The 21,802-nt window shown below is 41.0% G+C and overlaps 1 protein-coding gene across 1 annotated transcript; it reads left to right on the top strand.

Annotated features, from left to right (window-relative positions):
- Positions 1-4,438: 4,438 nt before the first annotated feature.
- LOC111866853 (putative ammonium transporter 2) lies at positions 4,439-21,470 on the top strand. Its single transcript, XM_033752438.1, has 11 exons — positions 4,439-4,604; positions 5,365-5,650; positions 7,489-7,646; positions 8,498-8,639; positions 10,124-10,302; positions 10,874-11,053; positions 15,662-15,757; positions 17,968-18,056; positions 19,347-19,527; positions 20,182-20,452; positions 20,682-21,470. The coding sequence occupies exons 1-10, from the start codon at positions 4,439-4,441 to the stop codon at positions 20,418-20,420; spliced, it is 1,716 nt and encodes a 571-aa protein (XP_033608329.1). The 3' UTR covers positions 20,421-20,452; positions 20,682-21,470.
- Positions 21,471-21,802: the final 332 nt, after the last annotated feature.

The following is a 21,802-nucleotide window of genomic DNA, read 5'->3' as shown; positions in this document are numbered from 1 at the left end:
ATAACGTAGTGATACTTGGTATTTTGGGCTTGTCTTATTTTCCGACCATGAAGGTGGACGCAACATGTTCTTGCGAAACGTCGGTTTACTATAAACGGACTACGCTTTAGAAGCACGACAGTGGGAACCTCAAATCCTACGAGTACATGGTGCTGTTGTGGCTTACAGCATATCTATATATCTAGAACTGTGCGCGGAATATCACGTGTACAAATCACTGTTAAAATCAGACGTGACGTATGGATGTGAGGCATAACCCATGGCTGAACGAGATCAATTTGTATTAAATGCGTGGGAGAGAGAATTGTGATACAGTTGTGTCGACCAGGAAGTGAGCAAGGGGTTCTGAGAATCAGAACTAACCATGAACTGAACCCCAGGATACGTCAACAAGTACTGAAAGAAAAGGACGGATTGTAACAGGACGATTTTTTAAACTAAGTCAGAAGTTAGAAGAGAAGTGGGAAGGCCCAGACTGAGATGGCTGAAAGATGCAGAAAATGTTATACGAGAGATGGAAGTGAAGAAATGGAGGCAAAAGGAAGAGAGTAGAGACAATGGGCATCTGTCCTGCAGGAAGTTCTTACAGGACCGTATAACCAAACACGTAAGAAAATACGTTAGCCAAAGTGTGTGGTACGCCTAACTCTTCAATATTTTCTGTATGTTCTCAGTCCCAAATGATATTTCTAACGACATGGTAAAGTTTCACAACGTCACAGATTTTCTGTGTAATTTGTTCTTGCAATGTAAAGTCTCGCTGTGTACACGCACATTTGCATGTAACACAGTAAAAGCATCTGTCTACACGAGAAATCCATTTCGCGGCAATATTTACGAGTATATTCTTATCTACTGGTGTTACAAATATTGATGTATCGATCATATGATTTGGGTAAAACTACGTTGCAACGAATCCCGCCAGTACACGGAAATAACTAGTCTCTTCCTGTGGTCCTTGGAATGGGGCATATTTCATAGTTGGCCTTGAAATTGGGGTAACATCAAGTGAGAATATTCGCATCGTCAACAGCTTCGTCATCACAATCAGGTTCATTTGCCCACGAAACTTCGTCCAGCTGGCCTCTTCTGGTAATCCTACTGTCCAACACACTTTACACATACTGGTGTTGATGCTGATGTCTTTTTTGTGTGCATCAGTGGTTCTTAATAATTTTAGACTATTTTATTTATAACGAAAGATAAACTCGTGTCATCATTGCGTCCAGTTGTGTCTCCTTTTCATACGTCCAGCTGTTCGTTCGCATGTCTGTCCTCAGTCAGAAATCTGAAACAGTAAACAGACTTTCATGAAAGTTGATGCTATCATATGCCACTAGAAACCGCCCGATCTTCGTATATTTCAGTTTCCTGTGATTTGCATTACCAAGACAGCCGACGTACCAACGTATGAAGTGGATGAGCGAAATAACGTTGGATCTCGAAATTTTGTGTGGTTACAGTAGTTTCGCAAATATTCAGCTTTCATTCACGTCACATTTTTATATAATATAAAATAATATGGCACACTGTGAATGGCAGCTTATATTTAACTCCCTATTTAACAACGATAATTATTTAAGCATTGGAGATAAGTTTGTAGAATTCTGCATGAAGGTATGTCATAAACATGCCTGTCATTTTAGCAAATACTTTAACACGAATATGAGTAACGAGGGCACAAAAACTAAAAATTATTTCTGAAAACTTAGACGCTACAGGCGCTGCGACGGCGCCAATCTTGTGCGTTACGCGTTGAAGAGATGCTCAGTTCGAATCAGTGCATATGAAAACCGTTGGTAGAAATGAATCGCTGAAGAACTTCATATGACTATTAATTTAGAGACCTTGCTATTCTCGCCTTATCTTGAAGAATCTAAGCGGAAGTAGGTTTGTTTCCCAGAACATCCGTTCTGCCACTAGAACTATTCGTTAAAGAGAAACAATGGTCAGAAATTAGCGATCATCTCCCTTACAGCATGGACATACCAAAATTTAAATTTTATTTTCGATGAGACAAATCAGTATTTTCAGTTCGCCTCTTGCCTCTGCACGATATATCGGTCCTGGGGCGACACCTTTCCTGATTCTGTGCGACAAATGTTCAGAATTCTGGAACAGAACAAGATAAAGCCATACCAGCAGGGAGGTACTGAGGTATGAAACAATACCATGTAATCTGACATTCATACATCTCTCGCTGTTTGTGCACACATCAACGAGCCTTTCATCTGTCGAAACTCGATTTTAGGACAAACAAATATCTTGGCGGGTTCCGCGCAAGAAAATTTCTGAACAGATACGAGTATACTGTTCCTTTATAAATGCTTCCTATCACTTTAGTATGATTCTCATATCTTCATCTCTCATCACATTTAAAGTTCCCAAAAAGGGGATCAAAACCGTTCCGATCTTGTGTGAATTTCTTATTCAGTCTCTATAATATGAAAAATGTACATCAGTATGTTAGCTTTTGTCATGATACAGTATAATATTCCTTCAGTTACATAGAACCTCCTACATCATAACTGTATGTAGCTTCACGTTGGTGCAATGATGAAGTCTTCAAACTTGGGGCGAAGAGGGTGTTATCTCTTGCTCCTATTACACCTACTGTCAACAATGTTATCGAATCAGCTACTAAAGAAAAAATACTAGCATGAAACCAGTTGAATATCAACGAGAAATTTTCAAAAATAAACCTAACCTCAATTCCATGAAAAGTTCTGAAGGCATATGCTGAGGCAATAAAATTGACAGAATAAAAAATATGGACTGGGCGGTGATGCTGGCTTTCCATTCTCTTACTTCCACCAGTCTTTCCCTAGACTTTTAATTTTTTGTGGCGGTACGCAACAGTACGTAGCGTCGAAATCTTGCCCTTTCTGTTGTTAAGAGCTGATTTAGTAACGTTATTGAGCGCGATCTGCATGTCAGATACTTTTAGTATGTATCACAGCGTGCAATAGGAAAGTAACATAAAAGTGGGGCCGCGTCATAGCTCAAGCGGTTAGTCGCTGGATTCCCACCGCGGCGGCCCCGGTTCGATCCCGGGTCTGGTCATGTGGGATTTGTGGTGGATAAAGTGGCGCTGGGGTAGGTTTTCTCCGAGTACTTCGATTTCCCCTGCCAATCTTCATTCCACCAATTGCTCCACAATCACCCTCACCTATCGTCTCAGGCTAGTACAATAGGCCAGAAGTGGCCGCAGTATAAGGGACTTAGTCCCACCCCACTAGCAATAAAAAACATAAAAGTGGAGCTAAAGTCGTATATTTTGCTTCGCGAGAACTGCCAGATTACTCCAGAAAGAAGCACTGGTTTCGTCGAATGCGTATAAATAACTGTACATCTCCTGTTTTGTTTACAGGATATGCAATTATATGTCAAATACGTGAATTCAAATTGAAAAAGAAAAGAAAATTGCCAGAAAACTTTCCAAGGAAACACATTACTCTTCAAAATGCTGTAATCTGCTCATTCAACTCTACATGCTCATTTTTACTACTTCTCTTCTTGTGATGATTCTTATGTTAAACAAGAGAGAATAGCAAAATATTGCCACAGTATTAATGTACGTACATGGACAATTTAAAAGGTAAAAGGTAAAGATGTCCCTGTGCTTAACTAGTTAAGCACTACACCATGAAGGGGTATGGGGGAGTGGATTTTCTTGGCCTCGGCACTAGCTGGAGGTGAGTGGTCAGCTTCACGTTCCCGCCACTTTACTCATGGGGAAAGAGCCCCTGATACCCACTGGATAGGAGGTTGGGTGAATCCCAGAGCCTTTATGGACAAGTTGGAGAAGAGAAAATTCTTGAGATTACAGGGACTCAAACTCCGACACCTCGGTCGTCGTCCAGCCCGTAGCCAGTCTCTATACCGACTGTGCTATCCCGGCTGCACATGAACAATTTAGAATTGCGAAAATGGAGTAAGATCCGTTAATGTAAATAGATATTGCAAATATCTGCAACCCCCCCCCACATATATTTATTTCCCCTCAGGCAAGCCGGCAACCATATTTTCCAAGTTCTGTTTTTGCATGATCTTACAACTATAAATTGTACATAAAGTGGCATAACTTTCAGATACAGCCGTTTGTTTATGCAATAATAAGACACAAAATGTATGTTTTCTTTGACAACTGGAGCATTATTAATTCGTTTTGTTTAAAAAATCAGATTTTCACGTAAAAGAAACATCAGTATTCGATCTTTTGAGAATGTGTCAGGCGGAGAAATGGAATACGATTTTCGAGCCATTGATTTTCCATTAATGGGCACGAGATCTCCTGAAATAGTAACGATGTTTTGCAGACTGTTAAAGAAATCACAAGGGAGTTTCAAGTGCATTATTTACATGTTTTGAAGGTAAGGCGCCCACTCAATGGGTAGGCACCACAGCCTGCTGGATGTGAGTTCCTCAGTTCGGCATGATGTGCTCCACCTATCCCATCTGCTCCGGTGTTGGCAATGACTCCAACAGTGGACCGGGTGCTACCAACACAAGCGACAGCAATATCCCCGGCATATTCGACTTGGATGTGGGGGACACCAATTGGGTCATAACATCATCGTTCATCATCTTCACCATGCAGACAGGTGAAACGCTACGCGCTGCGTGACGTTGAGTAGTGCTTCAGCAACCGACAGTACGTTGCAATATTCTGGAGAAGTGCAAATCTCTACTCACTGTTTCACCCTTCAGAATCTCATGCCAGGTTGACCTTTGATCCATTCTTTGGCCGCGCCGTAGCTCAGGTGGTTATTCTCCGGTTTCTTATCGTGTCAACCCTAGTTCGATTCCAGGTCAGTTTATATGGTTCTCCAAGTACTTCCGTTTCTCGTGCCCTACTTTTGTTAATCCAGAGTCGAGTTATGAAATGGATTTATGGATTGAAATGCGGAAGAGCAGGGCTATTGGGATGTGACCAGTAGCAACTATATTTTGTGTATCTTTTAATATTTGTTTTAAAAAAAATTAAATCTTACTTCAGATATTTCATTATTGTAACTTTCCAAAAGAGAGACCTGTGTAAAAGTAAGGAAAAGTAAAGATGTACCTGTAACAGGCCGTGAAGGCCCATAAGTGTGTGACAGGTGGAGGCTCACACATTTACGCAATCGGCTCAAACATAACGGTGAGGTTGTCAGCCCTATGCGACGGCCGAAATTTACCCCCCAGGAATCTTCCTGGTACTCATTTCTGTTAGAGGCTGAGTTGAACCCAGGCCCATAGTGCGGCTAGAAATATTAGGTAGATAGAAAAAAAAAACATTGACTTCATTGGGAATCGAACCCGCAACCTTTCGGCTTGTAGCATAGTGCCTCAACCAACTATGCTACCGTGCGCATGTTGCAGGTTTCGGGATGCTGGAGTCCGGGTGCGTCTCCATTAAGAACGAGGTGAACATCATGATGAAGAACGTAGCGGATGTGGTGCTGGGTGGACTCACCTACTGGATGTTCGGGTTTGCCCTCAGCTTTGGGAATGGACCCTGCACAACGCCATTTATGGGCTGTGGCAACTTCTTCGTGGACCCAACCGTCAAGGATCCTCTCATGGGCCCCATGAATGCCGCTTTCTTGTTTCAGTTGTCCTTCGCCACCACCGCCACGACAATCGTCTCGGGGGCCATGGCTGAAAGGTCCGTTCCTGCAAGCATGTGCTTCTTACTGACTTTTGCTCTAACAAGGAGCATACAAGGTGATCTGAGAGCCAGTATGCAAGTACGAGAAGGACATGGATGCGGTTGCGATTAATCGTAACACAAATCATATAGTTTTGTAGCATGAGTATTTCCTCTAGTTTCGTAAGTAAAAAGTTCCATATATGATCAGCCATTTTGAATCGTCTCCTTGTTGCATAACAAAATCCCACAGAAGATGCGATCATATTGCGCAAACTTCATCTAGTGAGTGATCTTCGAAGCGTTAATTTCAGAGAAGCAGCGTGTTTAGCAGTCCTTCTTCTTGAACTTAAGCTTCAATTCCCTTTTAAATTAGTCCGAATGTAATGTCACGGTTTTAGTGACTATAGACAGGGTTTGCATCGGTAATTAGATTTACCGAACTCTTGCAGGAAGTAACTACAAGCAAGGATTATGCTCTCACTGTTCTACACACGTCACAAATCACTCACTCTGTTACAGTCATCATTAACCTTTGCTTGGTAGCGGCTTCAACGGCGGATATTCACCTTCCTCCGGGTTCCCGAACTGATCCCGGCCTCAGCTACCAGATTCTCACAGCAACAGACCACAACGACTGAAGCCCAGCGGTTATATTAACTAACTGCAGCAAAAAGTCAAAATTATGTTACGACCGAAGGTCAGTCGGCCAGTCAAGAACCCATATAGGGCCCAAGACCAGATTTTTATTAGACAGACGGTTGCGTGTTTGTTGATGTGGGGCGTCCTCTCTGACTAGAGGACGGCTCTGCCGTTTAAAATTCCTGCTAGCCCTCGCCAGCGCAGTCATTCTTAAATCAGAGTCCAGCGCGACTCATGACCATATTTTACTGTCTCAGTTTCGAGAATCCCCCAACCTGGAGGGCCAGGTACCCGTATTTATATCCCACAGGAACAGGGTGGCCCAGTTGTATCCCCAGGTACTGGGTTCCCTTTTCGTCGTCTCCTATGACTCGCAGGGCTATAGTGGAGGTATTCGAACCCGCCACCACATGGTCTAATTGCGACAAAATTGATGTCAAAGTCAAAATTACTTTACGACTGGCGGTTTACCGCCAATCACTTCGTCTCGGCGCCAAGCCCCTTGAGGATCACGATCAGAGATTTTTTCAACTGAACGCTTGCGGTCATGGCCCTTACGTAACATCCTCTCTGACAAGATGATGGGTTTGCCTCTTATGAATATGCTTGGCCTTTCCCAAGTGTACGTATCGCACTTACAGCGTGTTATTGAACATTCTTGCTTTTGCACTACATACAAATCGTCTGTTAGTCTAGACTTTGCAAAGCATGACGTATTCCATTGTTGCTTGCGCAGCCATCGGCACGAACTGAGCAGAAAACACTATTCCTCTGTTGTTGTTGTTTACGTGCCACTGCCTAGTAATGTCCGGCTGTTGTCTCAGGAATTCTTGCTTTGAGCGACTTCTCGCATACCGCAAAAATGTACTTTCTTTCGTACCATATCTCGGTCCACAGTCTGTTCAGTTTCCTCCAATGTAACCACTGTCACTTTCCAAGTTTCCGTTTCTATATCAATCCCCTCCAGGACTATGTTAGTAGATACTGGAACCATCGCAACGGGGGGCAAGGCTGAAAATGTGCAAACAGCACTATTGACGGCACAACGCTTCATGTTACGCTAAAACTATCAAACGTACTTTGTGTGCAACGCTTGCACAGCACGTCAATTAACTCCATTAATTACCAAAATGACAGCACAGCACAGCACCGGATGTTGTGCAAATGGCAGATTGTGTACAGGGTCCTCAGTGTGTTGGTTGGGTTGCCTGCAGGTGCAACTTCAAGGCGTACTGTATCTTCTCGTTCCTCAACACGGTTGTGTACTGTATACCGGCGGGCTGGGCATGGGGAGACCACGGCTTCCTGAACAGGTTGGGTTATGTGGACATCGCGGGTTCGGGGCCCGTGCATCTCATAGGAGGCAGTTCTGGTGAGTTCTTTGCTTTCGTGCCAGGTTATCTACTTTCAGATATGAAAGGTTGCAATAACATAACTTGTTGAGCACAGGCGTCCTTAATTGCACCAAAGGACGCTCTAATTAACCAGAAATTTTTGGACTCAAAACGATATTACTAAGCAATCCATGGGGATGTGTCTGTATTTTGATGAGGAAATTCAATCATTTATGTTTTATAGTGACTTCTTATGTGAAAACCAGTCTTTCTTACTTGTCAATGGCAACACATATATACATACAAAAGTGCCAGGAGATGGCAGGGTAAGTTTATAGGGCACTCACTCATGGAGCTGACCCCTTCTTGAGAAGCGGCCAATTTCCCAGCATTTTATGGAACCCGAAGGATCATCACCGTGTTCACAAGAGCTCTCCATTGGTCCCTATCCCGAGTCAGATCAATCCAATCCATACCATCCTATCTTTCTAAGATCCATTTTAATATTGTTCACACACCTACGCCTTGGTCTTCCCAGTCGTCTCTGTCCTTCTGGTTTTCTCAATACCCTGTATATCGCCTCTATTTTCAGGGTATAAAATTCCACAAGCCAGGAACCAGAGTGAGCACGTGGCTACAGGCTGAGCTCAGTTTGTAGCCAGCTGCTCACGCTGGTTTCTCGCTCGCGGATTTTTATACCCTGAAAATGGAGGCGATACGTTCTTCCGAAACATCTATTCATATAACATCTACATGGCGCCACATCCCAGAAGACGGTATTCTTCAAGATAAGATGTATTTTCCAATCTAATGGCTTTGGAAATTAAAACTGTACTACGAAACAGATCTACTCTGCAAAGAGCACTGAACGTGTGCGTTGTGTCCACAGCACTAGCGTCTGCGATGATGCTGGGCCCACGGTTGGGTCGGTACGACATGGGGAATGAACCACTGCCCCTTGGCTCCCCTGTGAACGCTGTCATGGGTCTCTTTGTGCTGTGGTGGGGATGGCTCGCTTTCAACTCTGGCAGGTACGAGTATGGTCTCAACCTCATACACATTCTCCAACATATCCTACATGCTCCAATATAATATGTCTAGAATCTGTTAAGTAGGTTTACATTTTGTACAGTAAAACTCATGTATGTGAGCAGATTTTAATTTAACCTATTCGACATTACATTTTGTCACAGCAGGACGTAGTAAATTGTGTGTTTACTGTTGCACCCAGCTTTCTGAAATGTAATATCTAAAAGGTTCCCACCTCACCGCCATCTGTGTGCCGATTGTCTAGAAAACGTAGAGGCCTCGATGTCTCGCAATCCTATGGGCCTCCACAGCCTGTTACAGGGATAGCTTTAATATTTATTTCTACCCACCAGAATGAACCATGGGCATAAGACGAGAAAGAATGAAAAGGAAAAGAGGATTACCCGGCTTCAAAGCGTCATGATACCTAATTAAGTACCACACCATGAAGTCACATGGAGGAGCGGAGGTGTAGCTCCACGTATTCTTATCTTTGACATTAGATGGAGATGACTGCTTATTATTATTATTGGAGGGGGTGGGTTTCACCATGCATCGCGACTAGTAGTCCATTGTGCGTCCCCCTTTGATATTCTACCAGTCGCCAGTGCTCGCTATCAGCCCCGTCCTGCCAGCGAGGTCGGCCACCTCTCTGGCAGTGGTCCCCGATACTTCCCCATCTACCGGAGGAATTGGAAACTACTTGGGCGGGAAATTTTGCGTAATTTTGCTCAGAGGTCTCCTAGAGACATGAGGATCTTTTACTTGCCGTAAATCTACGACACGGGACACACAGCTTAAAGTCCCTCGCGGAGGACTTGTTCCCTGAATTTTTCCGCCCTTAAAAATTCCATGACCTCCGCCGGGTTTGAACCCGCGTACATTGAGTCATGAGGTGGGAACGTTACCCCTAGACTACGGAGACGCTGAGATGAGTGCTTAGAGTCATGCGCCCGCTACCCACTGGCGTCAAGGCTGAGTGAATCCTACAGTCGGTTTGGATGATGAGAACAAAGGTGTCTGCTTGCGACGAGAAACGAAGTTCAGTCGAGTCTGTAGCCTGATCACTAGACGGCAAAAGGACTGAATTTGGATAAAGACGGCATTAAGCAAATCCTTCAAAGGGGTAAAAGTGCCATAAAATTAGTTTGTAGGCCAAACTCTACAATTTCCTTAGCAATCTTCAAGAGGCAGCGGTCTTCATAAGAAGCTATTACAATATTTGTAATGCTTCAATCAGCTACTGAAGAAATTCCCCGCATTTTGTGGGAGCCGAATATTTACGTATATACAACGCTACTTTTCTAAAAACATGTTTCCTGATACACTCATTCTCGGTTTTAGTTTCAAGGAAGAAATGTACCATGTACCGGCATACATGCGACGTTGGCAAACCCGCAGACACACATCAACTGCTTGCAGGCACGTATTGCGGCTGAAAAAGTGTTTCGTCTGTTTACCGGTAGATGCCGTGCTTTGGTTGCAGCACCTATGGAGTCAGCGGAGCCAAGTGGCACTACGCAGCCCGCGCAGCCGTTCAGACAATGATGGGCTCATTTGGGGGCGGGTGCGTTGGGTTGGGTTACTCCATGTTCCTGCGAGAAGGACGACTGGACATCATGGACCTCATCAACAGTATTCTGGGCTCTCTTGTCTCGATCACAGGTATATGAGAAGCAGCTGTAGGTACAGGCTTTCTGTTGGGCCAATCAGCGCCAACATTTCTCATGCATTCAGTGTTTCACAGCTGTCAAAAGGGCCTAAGCCATGACAGCCGAAGCTACTGAAGAAAAAGAAATAAGAAATATATGGTAGGGGGGGCGGTGGGGAAAGCCACCTCCTACTCCTATCCACTTCCCTTGCACGTCCAATCTCTGCTGGGAATTGTCCCAATAAAAAGGAATAATGCAAATGAATCAGTAAACACAAATGCCAGAGGGTAAGGACTTCTCGATCAACAAAAATGATCGAAACATACCTCAGATGCGAGCGCAGATTATGATGAAAACCAAATTTGAAACTCAGCAGTTGAACAGCGTCTGTAAAGCATCATTCATCTACCGGGCCCAAGAGAGCTTACCCCCACCAGCCACCCCAGCCAACAAGGCACTGCACGTTACACATTAATGTCTGCGATTTGTATCATAAAGGCCTTTTAATGTGAATATTGAACGAAAGTAGGGACAATAATATCTGACCCTGTGCAGAGTGATGTTACACATTCTTCTCATTATAGTACATAAGGAAGACATCGATATAAAGGCGAGTTCTGTGATGTTGGCAGCGGGGTGTTTCCTGTACCGGTCGTGGGAGGCACTGCTCATCGGAACAGTAGGCGCGATCATTGCTTGCATCTCCATGCCCCTCATAGACAAGATGAGAATCGACGATCCTGTTGGAGCATCGTCTGTACATGGTAATGACATTTCGGTTTCGATTAACGCCCTAAATTGCCCATAACACCCAAAGAGTACGTCTGAATGCCCATCCAGCCCATGGTCCCTCCCCGTTTTTGCAGTCCCGATTAACCACGATGCTATAAAACCTCAGCCGTTGATGGAGAATTATAAAATTTCTAAGAAATCAGCCTTCTTGCAGTTAGTTTGTTATTGAAATCATGCTGCCGGGACGAAATAGGCATTGCAAAGAAAATCAAGTGGGCACATTTCGGTTGTGTCAATTTTGAGAAGATGAATGTATGATGCTGCTTTCACACGGTCAACTTGTTAGGTTTACTGGCTTGCATAAAGACCTACACGGCCGTCGGGATAGCACAGTGGAGTGATTAAAATTAGAAGTTCGATTTCCAGCAGCGCCGTCTTCTCCACAGCATTAAGGCTGGCATCGGAGCCGATTCACACATCATCCTGTCCAATCGGCAGTCAGTGAACCGGGGCTTAAATTTGGCGATTCACCTTCCTCGTGAGCAGAGGTGAAGAATGCATGGAGCTGTGCTTCCAGTCCCCCATCTATCTTCACGGTCTGGAGCTTTATTAAGCAGAGAGAACTTTCATAGAAGCCAACTTGGATGGGCAAGTCTGGCATAAAAGGAGTCAGACAAAATATTATTAAAATAATTCTTACGGAAATTTTATTTTGCTACCCCACAGAATAAAAAATTTATGGTGGGCCATAAAAGTATTCTGAAGCAGCCTAAATATAAGTAAATTTTGACCCTTCACCCACCACAGAGAAGCAGCTTGGTAGGCCTTTTTGACAGGTGTAAATATGATCTACTCCTGGCAGTTTCATTTGAAGCCACTGGGAGCAAACAAAATCTCTGTCTACTGGCTGCAATTTTCATTTAGTTTTGCAAGTCCTTTCACACTCCTGTCATTTTCGGTAGTCAAAATGGGCGATTTCCTTGATATGAAGCAATTAACAAAATCTATAGTGATCAACTTTTCGAATATACAGTCTTTCTGTGAAAAAGAATCGTTAGAAGGAATTGTGCATGCTGCTCATGGATGATTTCTATGAACTGCCACAGAAAATATTAAATGAAACACGTAATATATTTCCATTTTTTATCCGCTTTCCTTTCTTAAGGGTAGCCTCATTACAGTCATGCCTTCCTTTCAACTTCTGAACCAGTTGATCGATTTTCACATAACTTGGTATGGCACTATATCACGCTTTTCCACTTCTACAATCAGTAACGATACGGCGGCCATGAGAAATTTTGCTGTGAGAGTGACACATGCACCGATTAATGCGTGGTAGTTCCTTTGTCAGTTATTTAAGAATACTCAGTGTTTAGACTATACACTATAGCATCAAATGGGAGGGTAACTGATGAAGTGGAAAGAATATGAAAGGAAGCGACTGTGACCTCCTGACATTTGCCTAGTGGGAATGAGGTAACCACAGAAACCTCAGGCAGCATGGCCCGTGTTCTGGCCGAGATCTGAACTCAGCACATACCGAACATGAGTCCAGAAAGTTACCGCTACGCCAATTTGCTCCGTAGGTGTGGTAATAAGTCTTCGTTTGAAGCATGTACAGCTACATATAAACTATAAAAGTAAAAAGGGTAAACTTTTCCCTGTGCTTACCTAAATAAGCGATATGCCATGAAGGCGTATGGGGGAGTGAAGTTATAAATATAGGTTTTCTTGACCTGGCAGTAGTTGGAGGTGAGTAGTCAGCTTCACGCCCCGGGCTGCTTTACCCCCGGTACCCATTGGATAGGAGGCTGGATGGGCCCCGGAGTCGGTCTAGATCCTGTGGAGAACAGAACATTTTTTACCACACTGGGTCGAACTCCAACCCCTTGGTCATCTAGCCCGTAGCCAGTCGCTATATTGACTGAGCCATCCCGGCTCTAAATAAATAAACTATAGACGTATTATTTTTTTAAACTCTAATTTCACGATTTTAGAGAGATGGAATGGGATGGTATAGATTGGATTGATCTGGCTCAGGGTAGGGACAAGTGGAGGGTTCTTGTGACCCTTCGGATTTCATAAAATGTTGGGAAGTTCTTCAGTAGCTGCGCAATTGGCAGCTTCTCAAGGACTCAGCTCCATAATTTCAGGATCATTTGAGGCATGGATGACAATCTGGCATCAGAACACCACACTAAAAACAGGTTTCCAATCCAAAGGCACCCAGTCGGTCAACTAAGTATAAAGGCAGAAACCCATTACTATTTAAGCAGCAATGGAAAATATTTATATAACTAAGCATACAATAAGGCCACACCCTAGCTCAAGCGGTTAGTAGCTGGTTTCCCACCGCGGGGGCCCGGGTTCGATCCCGGGTCTGGTCAAGTGGGATTTGTGGTGGACAAAGTGGCTCTGGGGGGTTTTCTCTGAGTACTTCGGTTTCCCTTGCCAATCTTCATTCCACCAAATTCTCCATCATCATAATGACCCGGGGCAGGCTACAATAGGCTAATCAGTGGCCTCCGTGCCGAGTGGACCCAGTTGGACTCCACCCCACTAAGTGAATTTAAAAAAAAAAAGCATACAATAAATAACCCATAAATATAAACTAACAGTCCGAAATTCATGTAAATACAGTATTTAAGAATTCAGTTTCTACCTGTATCACACAGAGAACGCAATGTCTGCATTACAACGGCCAATTGGTTAATGCTGTTGGGAAATAATTGGTTTATTTTAAGAAACATGTCAGATCCATAAATGAATTATTTGGGCACAATGCAATTTTTTAATATTAAAGCTGGTGGTACATATTTTGTATAGTAACCTTTGTGCTTCAGAGGAATGGTTCCTGAACTCCTTCAACCTTAGGCTCCCTTTATGTGAACAGAAATTTTGAGCCCCCCTCCATCCCATTAAAATATGAATCAATGTCAATAAGTAATTGGTTAACACAATGATTTCATAAATATTTATTCTATTAAACTGTTTGTTTGCTATTTAATGTGGGCTTATTAATTTATATGTATTACAATTACATTCCAGGAAAAGCGTCATGGCCCCCTGGGGAGACTGTTACTACAACTCTAGGAAACGTTGCTTTATACGGTTCTCAATTTTTGGTTGCTTGTTATTTCAATCACTAGTCTGTATGGTGACTGGTTGAACAGCCGGCGTTTGATTCCTGGCGAGGACAAGGTTTTTCTTTTCTCCACAGCATCCACATCGGTTCTTGAGCCTCCTACAAAATGGTTACNGCGGGGGGGGGGGGGGTTCTGGGGTAAAGCTGCCAAGGACATGATGCCGACCATTGACCTCCATCTAGTGTCAAGGTCAAGGATGCTGGAGCTATACTTCCATTCCCCCATATGTCTTCATGGTACAGTCCTTACTGAGTTAAACACAGGGGTAGCTCTACCTCTTTATGCTATCATGTAATACCTTTAATAAATACAACAAAAGTTTACTTGGTCCATGCAAATACATATAACTGTAGTGTATTTCTTCTGTCTATTACCAGTTACCAGTTCTCAGATATGAAATTAAAATTAAGCATCAGAAATGACAGAAGAGGAAAAATTACTGAATATATCTTTTGACACACTGACCACATCTGGTGATATTCAAAAGTAATAAAGAATTTTCCATAATCTTCTTGCTGTTCATAAATTAATGTATAAAATGCACTGGTACTTACTCAGGACTGAATAGCCTTCTTTTCCCTTTTCTCCTTTGATTCTTTTCCAAACAGCAAGTACGTTTTCTGGTTCAACCACAATCAATGATCCTGGAACATAAACTTCGTCCTGTTGGATAACTTAGATGGTGGACTGAAGTGGTGTTGCTTCATGTTGTCAATTCTTCCACCCATGTGAAACGCCATGGAAAACAGGCTGACCGTGTGACAGCATGTGTGCACTGTGACATCACACATACAGTGGTAGGCTACTACAAACAGCACCACAAACACATTTCACCATGGAAAATTATATAATCAGATCCCCCTGCATTAGGCCATGTTCTGCCTATTATTAGCCAGACAAAATACTTTTCTCTGTGTTCCATTATTATATATAGCAGGCATGTACAACGCATCGATCGCGATCAACTGGTCGATTGCGGGACGATTTTTGGTCGATCTCATAGGACTATAAAGAAATTATAAGTGAAAGCATAAAACATGATTATATTCAGATTTTGAAGGGAAAATACATATTAAAGTATTGAAGTACTTCCATTTTATGTTGCTTTTACAACAAACAACATGTGTCATGTTATTTTTACCAATATTTTTGCTTAAAGCGAGGTACGATGATAGGAGGGGGTGGTAGATCACTGGCAGTTTTGATACTAAAAAGTCAATCACAACCTGTTTGAAGTTGGGCATGCCTGATATATAGTATAGTATAGTATATATATATAGTATTGAGATGTTAAGTTTCATAACTATTATCAACAGTATTTCTCTTTTCTGATTGAATCATGCTATGGATGAAATGACAAACAGAGAGACTTATGGTGTTCAGTAATAAGAGTTATAACCCTAAGACCAGACAACATACCCAGTCACTTCTTCAGGAACTGTTTTGAGTTTTGTTTGTCAGCCATTACTTTGCTACAAGACCATATTTTCATAGGTGCAGCAGCAGTCTGGGGTGTCATTGCAGTAGGGCTGTTTGCAGATAATCCAGAGCCACTTGACACCACAAGTGGGCGCAGTGGACTCTTCAAAGGTAAAAGTCTATCATGGATCATTGGCCAAATCTGCTTCCATGAACATAGTTCCATTTGGCAGTTTCGCTCAGTGGGGTCCGCTCGGCATGTCGGCCACTGATTGGCCTATTGTAGCCTGCCCTGGATCATTATGATGATGGAGAATTTGGTGGAATGAAGATGGGCAGGGGAAACCGAAGTACTCTGAGGAAACCTGCCCCAGCGCCACTTTGTCCACCAGAAATCCCACTTGACCAGACTCGGGATCGAACCAGGGCCACCGCAGTGGGAAGCCAGTGACTAACCGCTTGAGCTATGGCGCGGCCAATTGGCAGTTTATGGTAGCATATGGCTATTTCCAAATTTTCCCATTCAGAAAGCCAACACTACCTGAAACTTCACATTAAAATAAAGTATTTAGTTACACATATCTCCATCTCTGCAGTCTACTCGCCCCCAAGGGAAATGTGTATATATATATATGCATGCCAACATAAACTCATGTATGCACATAATTAGACAGTGGTTATACACAATTAAACAGAATTAATGTTGTAAGCGTTCTATATTCTCTTGAAAGAATTATATATTAATTCCTACAATCCTCTACTTTATACTCAATGATAATCATATAAAAGGAAGTTTCGAAGGTCCTCCAAAATGATAAAAAATCTATATTTTGTAATATCTCTAATAAATCTCAGTAAGCTTAATACTGGCAGGCATTATGCTGTCCTTCAGGAGTATGCTGTAGTATACAGACATAATATTATAATTTGAATAAAATCAGTTAAAATCAATAAAAGTATCAATGGTTTAACAAATAAAATAATTAAATGAATCAAACAATTTAATTTTTTTTATGAATTCTAATAGATCTTATTAAGATTTAATCTTCTCGTTGTGTCAACAGCTCCAGTTAGTATGCAACCATACCTAGCATCTTATATTGTAAAAAGTGGTTTATATCCACTGCTATTCTGTTACTTTTCTGTTCTTTTGATGCTTCAGTTTTACTGGAGCATCATGATCTGTTTAAGTGGAATAACATTCCTGAATATGTGGAGATAATGAAGATATTACAAAAAGTTTTTCAACGCTTCTAACAAAGTTAATGTCAATGGAATTTATTCAAGACATAATGCTATTTTTATTCATAAAATACAATATAAAACTTAAAGAGTTGATGAAAGTCAGAAATTTGTTTGAAACTTTTTATATAAAATCCAACTTCCCCACAATTAGTATGTTTAAGCAGTTTGAGAAACACGCTGCAGCACATGTGGGAGAAAAGATACTAAGATAAATTACAACAAACTATTAACAACACTCACAATTTTCAACCATAGCACTAAGCATTATACTTTTCATTAGATCTTTAAGATGCATAACTGTATTATATCATTATCCATCCAAGTGTCCAGAGTTGGATTCCAGCAGTTCTACCTAAAGCTAACGCTGAAATCGGGAACTTCAAGATATCCATTTCAAGAAATATAGACAATCAGACTCTTCGTACAAATCAAAAGAGTCCTTCCATAAATATAGTGGAGTGATGGCGACTCATTACGAGTGGAATGTCCTTTGCTTACTCCTGGACCACCCAGCCTTTCCTTTTCTTTAAGGAAATATTATTTTATAAGAAAAAACATATATTTGTCATGATGATATTTAACACATTTGAAGACTTCACAGTTATTCTATAATGAACATTACTCAGTTTAATCCAACAAAATAATCGACATTATAGAATACGTATGTTACTCACAACAAAAGCATGCCCACTCAAATGTTCAATTCATTGTCATTATACTAGCATACTGCCATTGTTAAGTCAATCAAAACTAAGATTTAAACAATTAAAATGTTCACCTTTACTCAGAGCACTCATTTTCTCATTATAAACTAACAAAGATTGGTAATGGCAAACTATAGCTATTTAGATTTGAGGCTTTCACTTCTTTTCCCACTCTCTTTAAGAACAGAAAAACAACAAAGCAGAATGATGGAAACAGGACATGGAATCACATCTGGGATGGTATCAGCACAACTTATGTCCCCACATTGCTCTCCTTCAGGACAGTCATTTTAATCTTAATTTATTTTTCTGATACTCTTATCACATATTATTTGTTCCTTATAAAATGTTAATCTGCGAGATATTGAACTGCTGTATGTTTAGGTACGATACTATGTGGAAAACGCTAAGAACCACTGCTCTAACCAACAGGTGGAGGCTGGTACATGGTGGGCGTACAGACCTTAGGAGCATTTTGCCTCACTACCTGGGGCATATTGAGCACTTGCATCATACTTTGGGTGAGTCACCAAATATGGATTATGGTCTGACAAATTTTAGGTAACAGAATTTCTTACTGCAAAACCATTTGAACCGTATCTGCTTAGATGATGCTGGAAGCACTAGACATCTAGAACCCTCTAATCAGACAGCACTTGTGAGATTTGAGGTTCTCATGGCATGACTATGAACAGTAAGTATTCTCTCTCAGGAAATGTCACCTCATAGTCTGGTATAATTTTACTGATGTTTCTCTGAAACATCATTAATCTTCTACGAGACTTCACAATGTCACATCCTAAAAGACAGTACTCCTAAACCAGCATGTATCCAAGTTCATTTGCAAGATTACTTAAAGACACTTTCTTAGCTGCTTAAATTATAGAGCAACGAATGCTTGGATGTAAAAGTGAGTGTTGCCTAATTTGAGGTTCAATCCCCACAATTTCTTGCCGGGATTGAAGAACACTAGGAAAAGCCTAAGTGACGATCCTTTGCATTAGGGACTAAGAAATGAACCCAGAACCTTCTGAATACAAATCAAAGAGTTAATCACTACAGTGAAAGGTAAATGTTTCACAAGAAAAAGACAGAAGTTCAACATAAAGCATTTACTCCTTGGTCTAGTTCTAGATCATCTCTGAACAGTAATATGAAACCTTAAGTTTGATCTGAACTTCACTTATGGTAGGGTCTATACAGGTTCAGTATGAACCAAAATCAAATTCAGCTTAAAAGTTTCAGAACACTAACTTCCTCGAAATAACTTTAGCAGTTTCAGAGACAAAATCTACAAGCAGGAAAATATGTCCTGCCCACTATGCCTAACTTTATGCATTGTGTGTGAAAGAACTGAAACAAACGGAAAACCATTTGTCAACTCCTGTCGGGAGGGAAGAGCCATATTCACCAACTTGTCAATTACAGAGTTATGGAAACAATGACAATTCTCTACTCTAGTTTCTTCAGTTTTTCCCCTTCTTCCATTGTACTCAGCTTGATTACTGCAAAATTGTATTTGTGCTTAATGTCAGGGCCAATATAACAGCACTAAAATTAGAAAAGCAATAAATATAAACTTATCTTTAAGGTTTACCAGATGGACCATAAACAGCCCTGTCAGACACAGACAAACATCTGGAAATCATATTAGAGTCCAATGTTGGAATGAGAAGGATTCTTCTGAAATTCAAACAAAACAAATTGAAGGTTGTGGAGTGCTCCATGTCTACACATAAATATGGGAATACTTTTCTTAATTCTGACTTATACTGACTGCAGGAACTTACTAATTTTGCAAATGTTTCCAGATAGTGAACAAGATTATATCAATTCGGATGGATCCATATGATGAGCTCATTGGTGCAGATTTAACAGAGCATCACATCCGACACAGCCAGGTTGGAGTAAGTCGTGCTGTATCAGCCCTACGGCCCATCTATCACGCCATCGCTGATATAAAAGACATTCAAAATGTGGGCAGTAACCCAGGTATGCCCTAAACACTGGATACTAATGCTAGGAGGATTAAAAATAAAAACAGTAAATAGTTGTAATTTCTACATGACACTGCTGCTTCCAAGAGTCTAATAACCTTGAGTGTCGATGTCCATTCTAGACATAAGTATATTAAAAACTGTGTAAAGTGGAATTTACCTTTATTGGAAAATCTGTCTTGAGGATAAAGAGCGAATACCAATGCAAAATTATCTATAATAAGGGTAATTTTTCTATAAAAGGTGGGGGGCCTGTAAATATGTACTACTCATTAGGTGCATAGTACACATATTGCACACTAGCAACAATATTGAAACTACACAAGAAGTAATGTCTGCAAATAAGCACCTAGTTGTATAACAACATCTGTGCCATCTAGGAGCTTGCATGTCATACTGCAGGATGAAAGTGAGCCTTGCAACAAATGCCTCACCAGCATTTCCTTGAAAATCTTATTTTCTGAGTAGTTCCAGTTGTGCCTGTGTGTCCAATATGCATCACTCACTTACGTCCTTTGTTCAACAATCTTTTACCAGGAAGTTTGTTAAACAGAAGTCCAGAGGGATCCTGTCAGAAGCAGGTTTTATAGCAATTAACTGTTCACTGAGGTTTAATGTCTGGAAACAATATAACGTGTATGTTCTACAGGTCATGAGAAATATCTTCAGCAGAACTACTGTATCAACCACAGAGATAGAGAAAATGTGTCACTAGCAAAGACAGCCAACATAAGAAAATCTACAAAAGAACAACAAAAGAATCAGGAGATCAAGAAGAAGAAGAAAACTAATAAAGGGAGCAATAAAAACAATAAAGACGACTCACTGGCAACAATGGAAGTACTGACTAAGACTGAGGACTTTCCAAAGTTTGCATGGTTAGACTGATGAGACAAAGGCTGCATCCACATTTTAATCAGGTACATCTTTTCCACCTGACACAATATAACATTCTGAATTCAAATTCGTTTCTATACATTAGCAATAAATTAAGTATGGTAATAACAGTGATGTCTTGTTGAGGCCTGTCACACATCACCTCACCTGACTGTGCTACTACTATTACATTGCTGCTGGTCTGATTCTTCCAAGTCTTTATATGTGTTACACATTGTGGTTGTTCTAAAAAGCCTATTGTGTTCTTAACAGGAAGCACATAGAATCAAATGCACATCGGATGCTGTACAATGGAGCAAGATATGACAAAGGAAGCAAATTCATGTCAAACGAAGCACAAATCAGAAACCATGATTAACCATACTAGAGTCAGTGGAAATGACTTGAAGATCCAGTTGTACAACAATCTATTGTAATTTTCCTCTGTAATTAGGTACAAAAACAATGCATAAAGTATAAATACGTCATCAGTTATGATTACAAGCAGACTTTTCTCAGCCAGTACACTCACTGACAATCACCGTGTATTGGCAAACTTGTCACTGGAGAAGTGTCACATCTACTGATGCTCTGCATGTCGATCTTGAGGCTACAACCAATGCAGAGGACCAGAAAATGTATCTTTAGGAGAAAAGTGCCGTTTTTACCTATCATGATATAAATCCAACAAAAATTTTCTAAATTTACATATCCACAACACACAGCACCACAACTACTGTCTTTCAATGGTAAATACCATACCAGATATTTCATACTTCTGAGTTTTACTTCATATAGCTAAATATTTTGGCAACAATGTATTATTTTCAGACAAAACTATTGTTTTCCACAAGACAAAAATACATAAAATACAGCCTTGCCTAGAATTTCTGTCTAAACCAACTAAAATCTTTACAAGTTGTGTGGAACCACTAAGTTTCACATGTCCCCATGATTGATATGTACCCTGATTTTGTGGGGGAAAAAGTGGCTAAGGAGTCAGTAAAAGTTCACATTAAACATTCAGTAAACAATCAGCTTCATTTAGTATAAGAGCATCAAGAACAGATAATCAGAACACACATAAAATATACTGTTCTAACACTGCTCATAATAGCATTCACTGGTTAAAAAAGTACATAAAATGGTATAAAAATATCTTATATCAGTAGCTAAAGATGCCATCACTTAATGGTAGTCTTATGAAAGAATCCACAGCAAAAGAAAACCCACAATTCGGAATTATATGCACATGTAAAATGAGAAAACAGTTCTATAAATTAAATATACCAAACTGTACTCATGTTTAACATTCATCATTGCTAAATGTCTCTTCTGCAGTACTTGCAACATCATCAAAGTCCAAAGCAAGACCTTCAAACCAGGCAGCTGAA

This window comes from Cryptotermes secundus, unplaced genomic scaffold, assembly GCF_002891405.2.
Source record: "Cryptotermes secundus unplaced genomic scaffold, Csec_1.0 scaffold643, whole genome shotgun sequence".
NCBI lineage: Eukaryota > Metazoa > Arthropoda > Insecta > Blattodea > Kalotermitidae > Cryptotermes > Cryptotermes secundus.
Note: the sequence above shows the minus strand (reverse complement) of the source record. Positions and strands in the feature narration are given on the sequence as shown.

Excerpts from the sequence above, each read along its gene's own strand:
- LOC111866853 (XM_033752438.1), top strand. The coding sequence starts at position 4,439 with ATGTGCTCCACCTATCCCATCTGCTCCGGTGTTGGCAATGACTCCAAC. Across the intron at positions 4,605-5,364 it reads CATCTTCACCATGCAGACAG|GTTTCGGGATGCTGGAGTCC; the intron begins GTGAAACGCTAC and ends CGCATGTTGCAG. Across the intron at positions 19,528-20,181 it reads AAATGTGGGCAGTAACCCAG|GTCATGAGAAATATCTTCAG; the intron begins GTATGCCCTAAA and ends TATGTTCTACAG.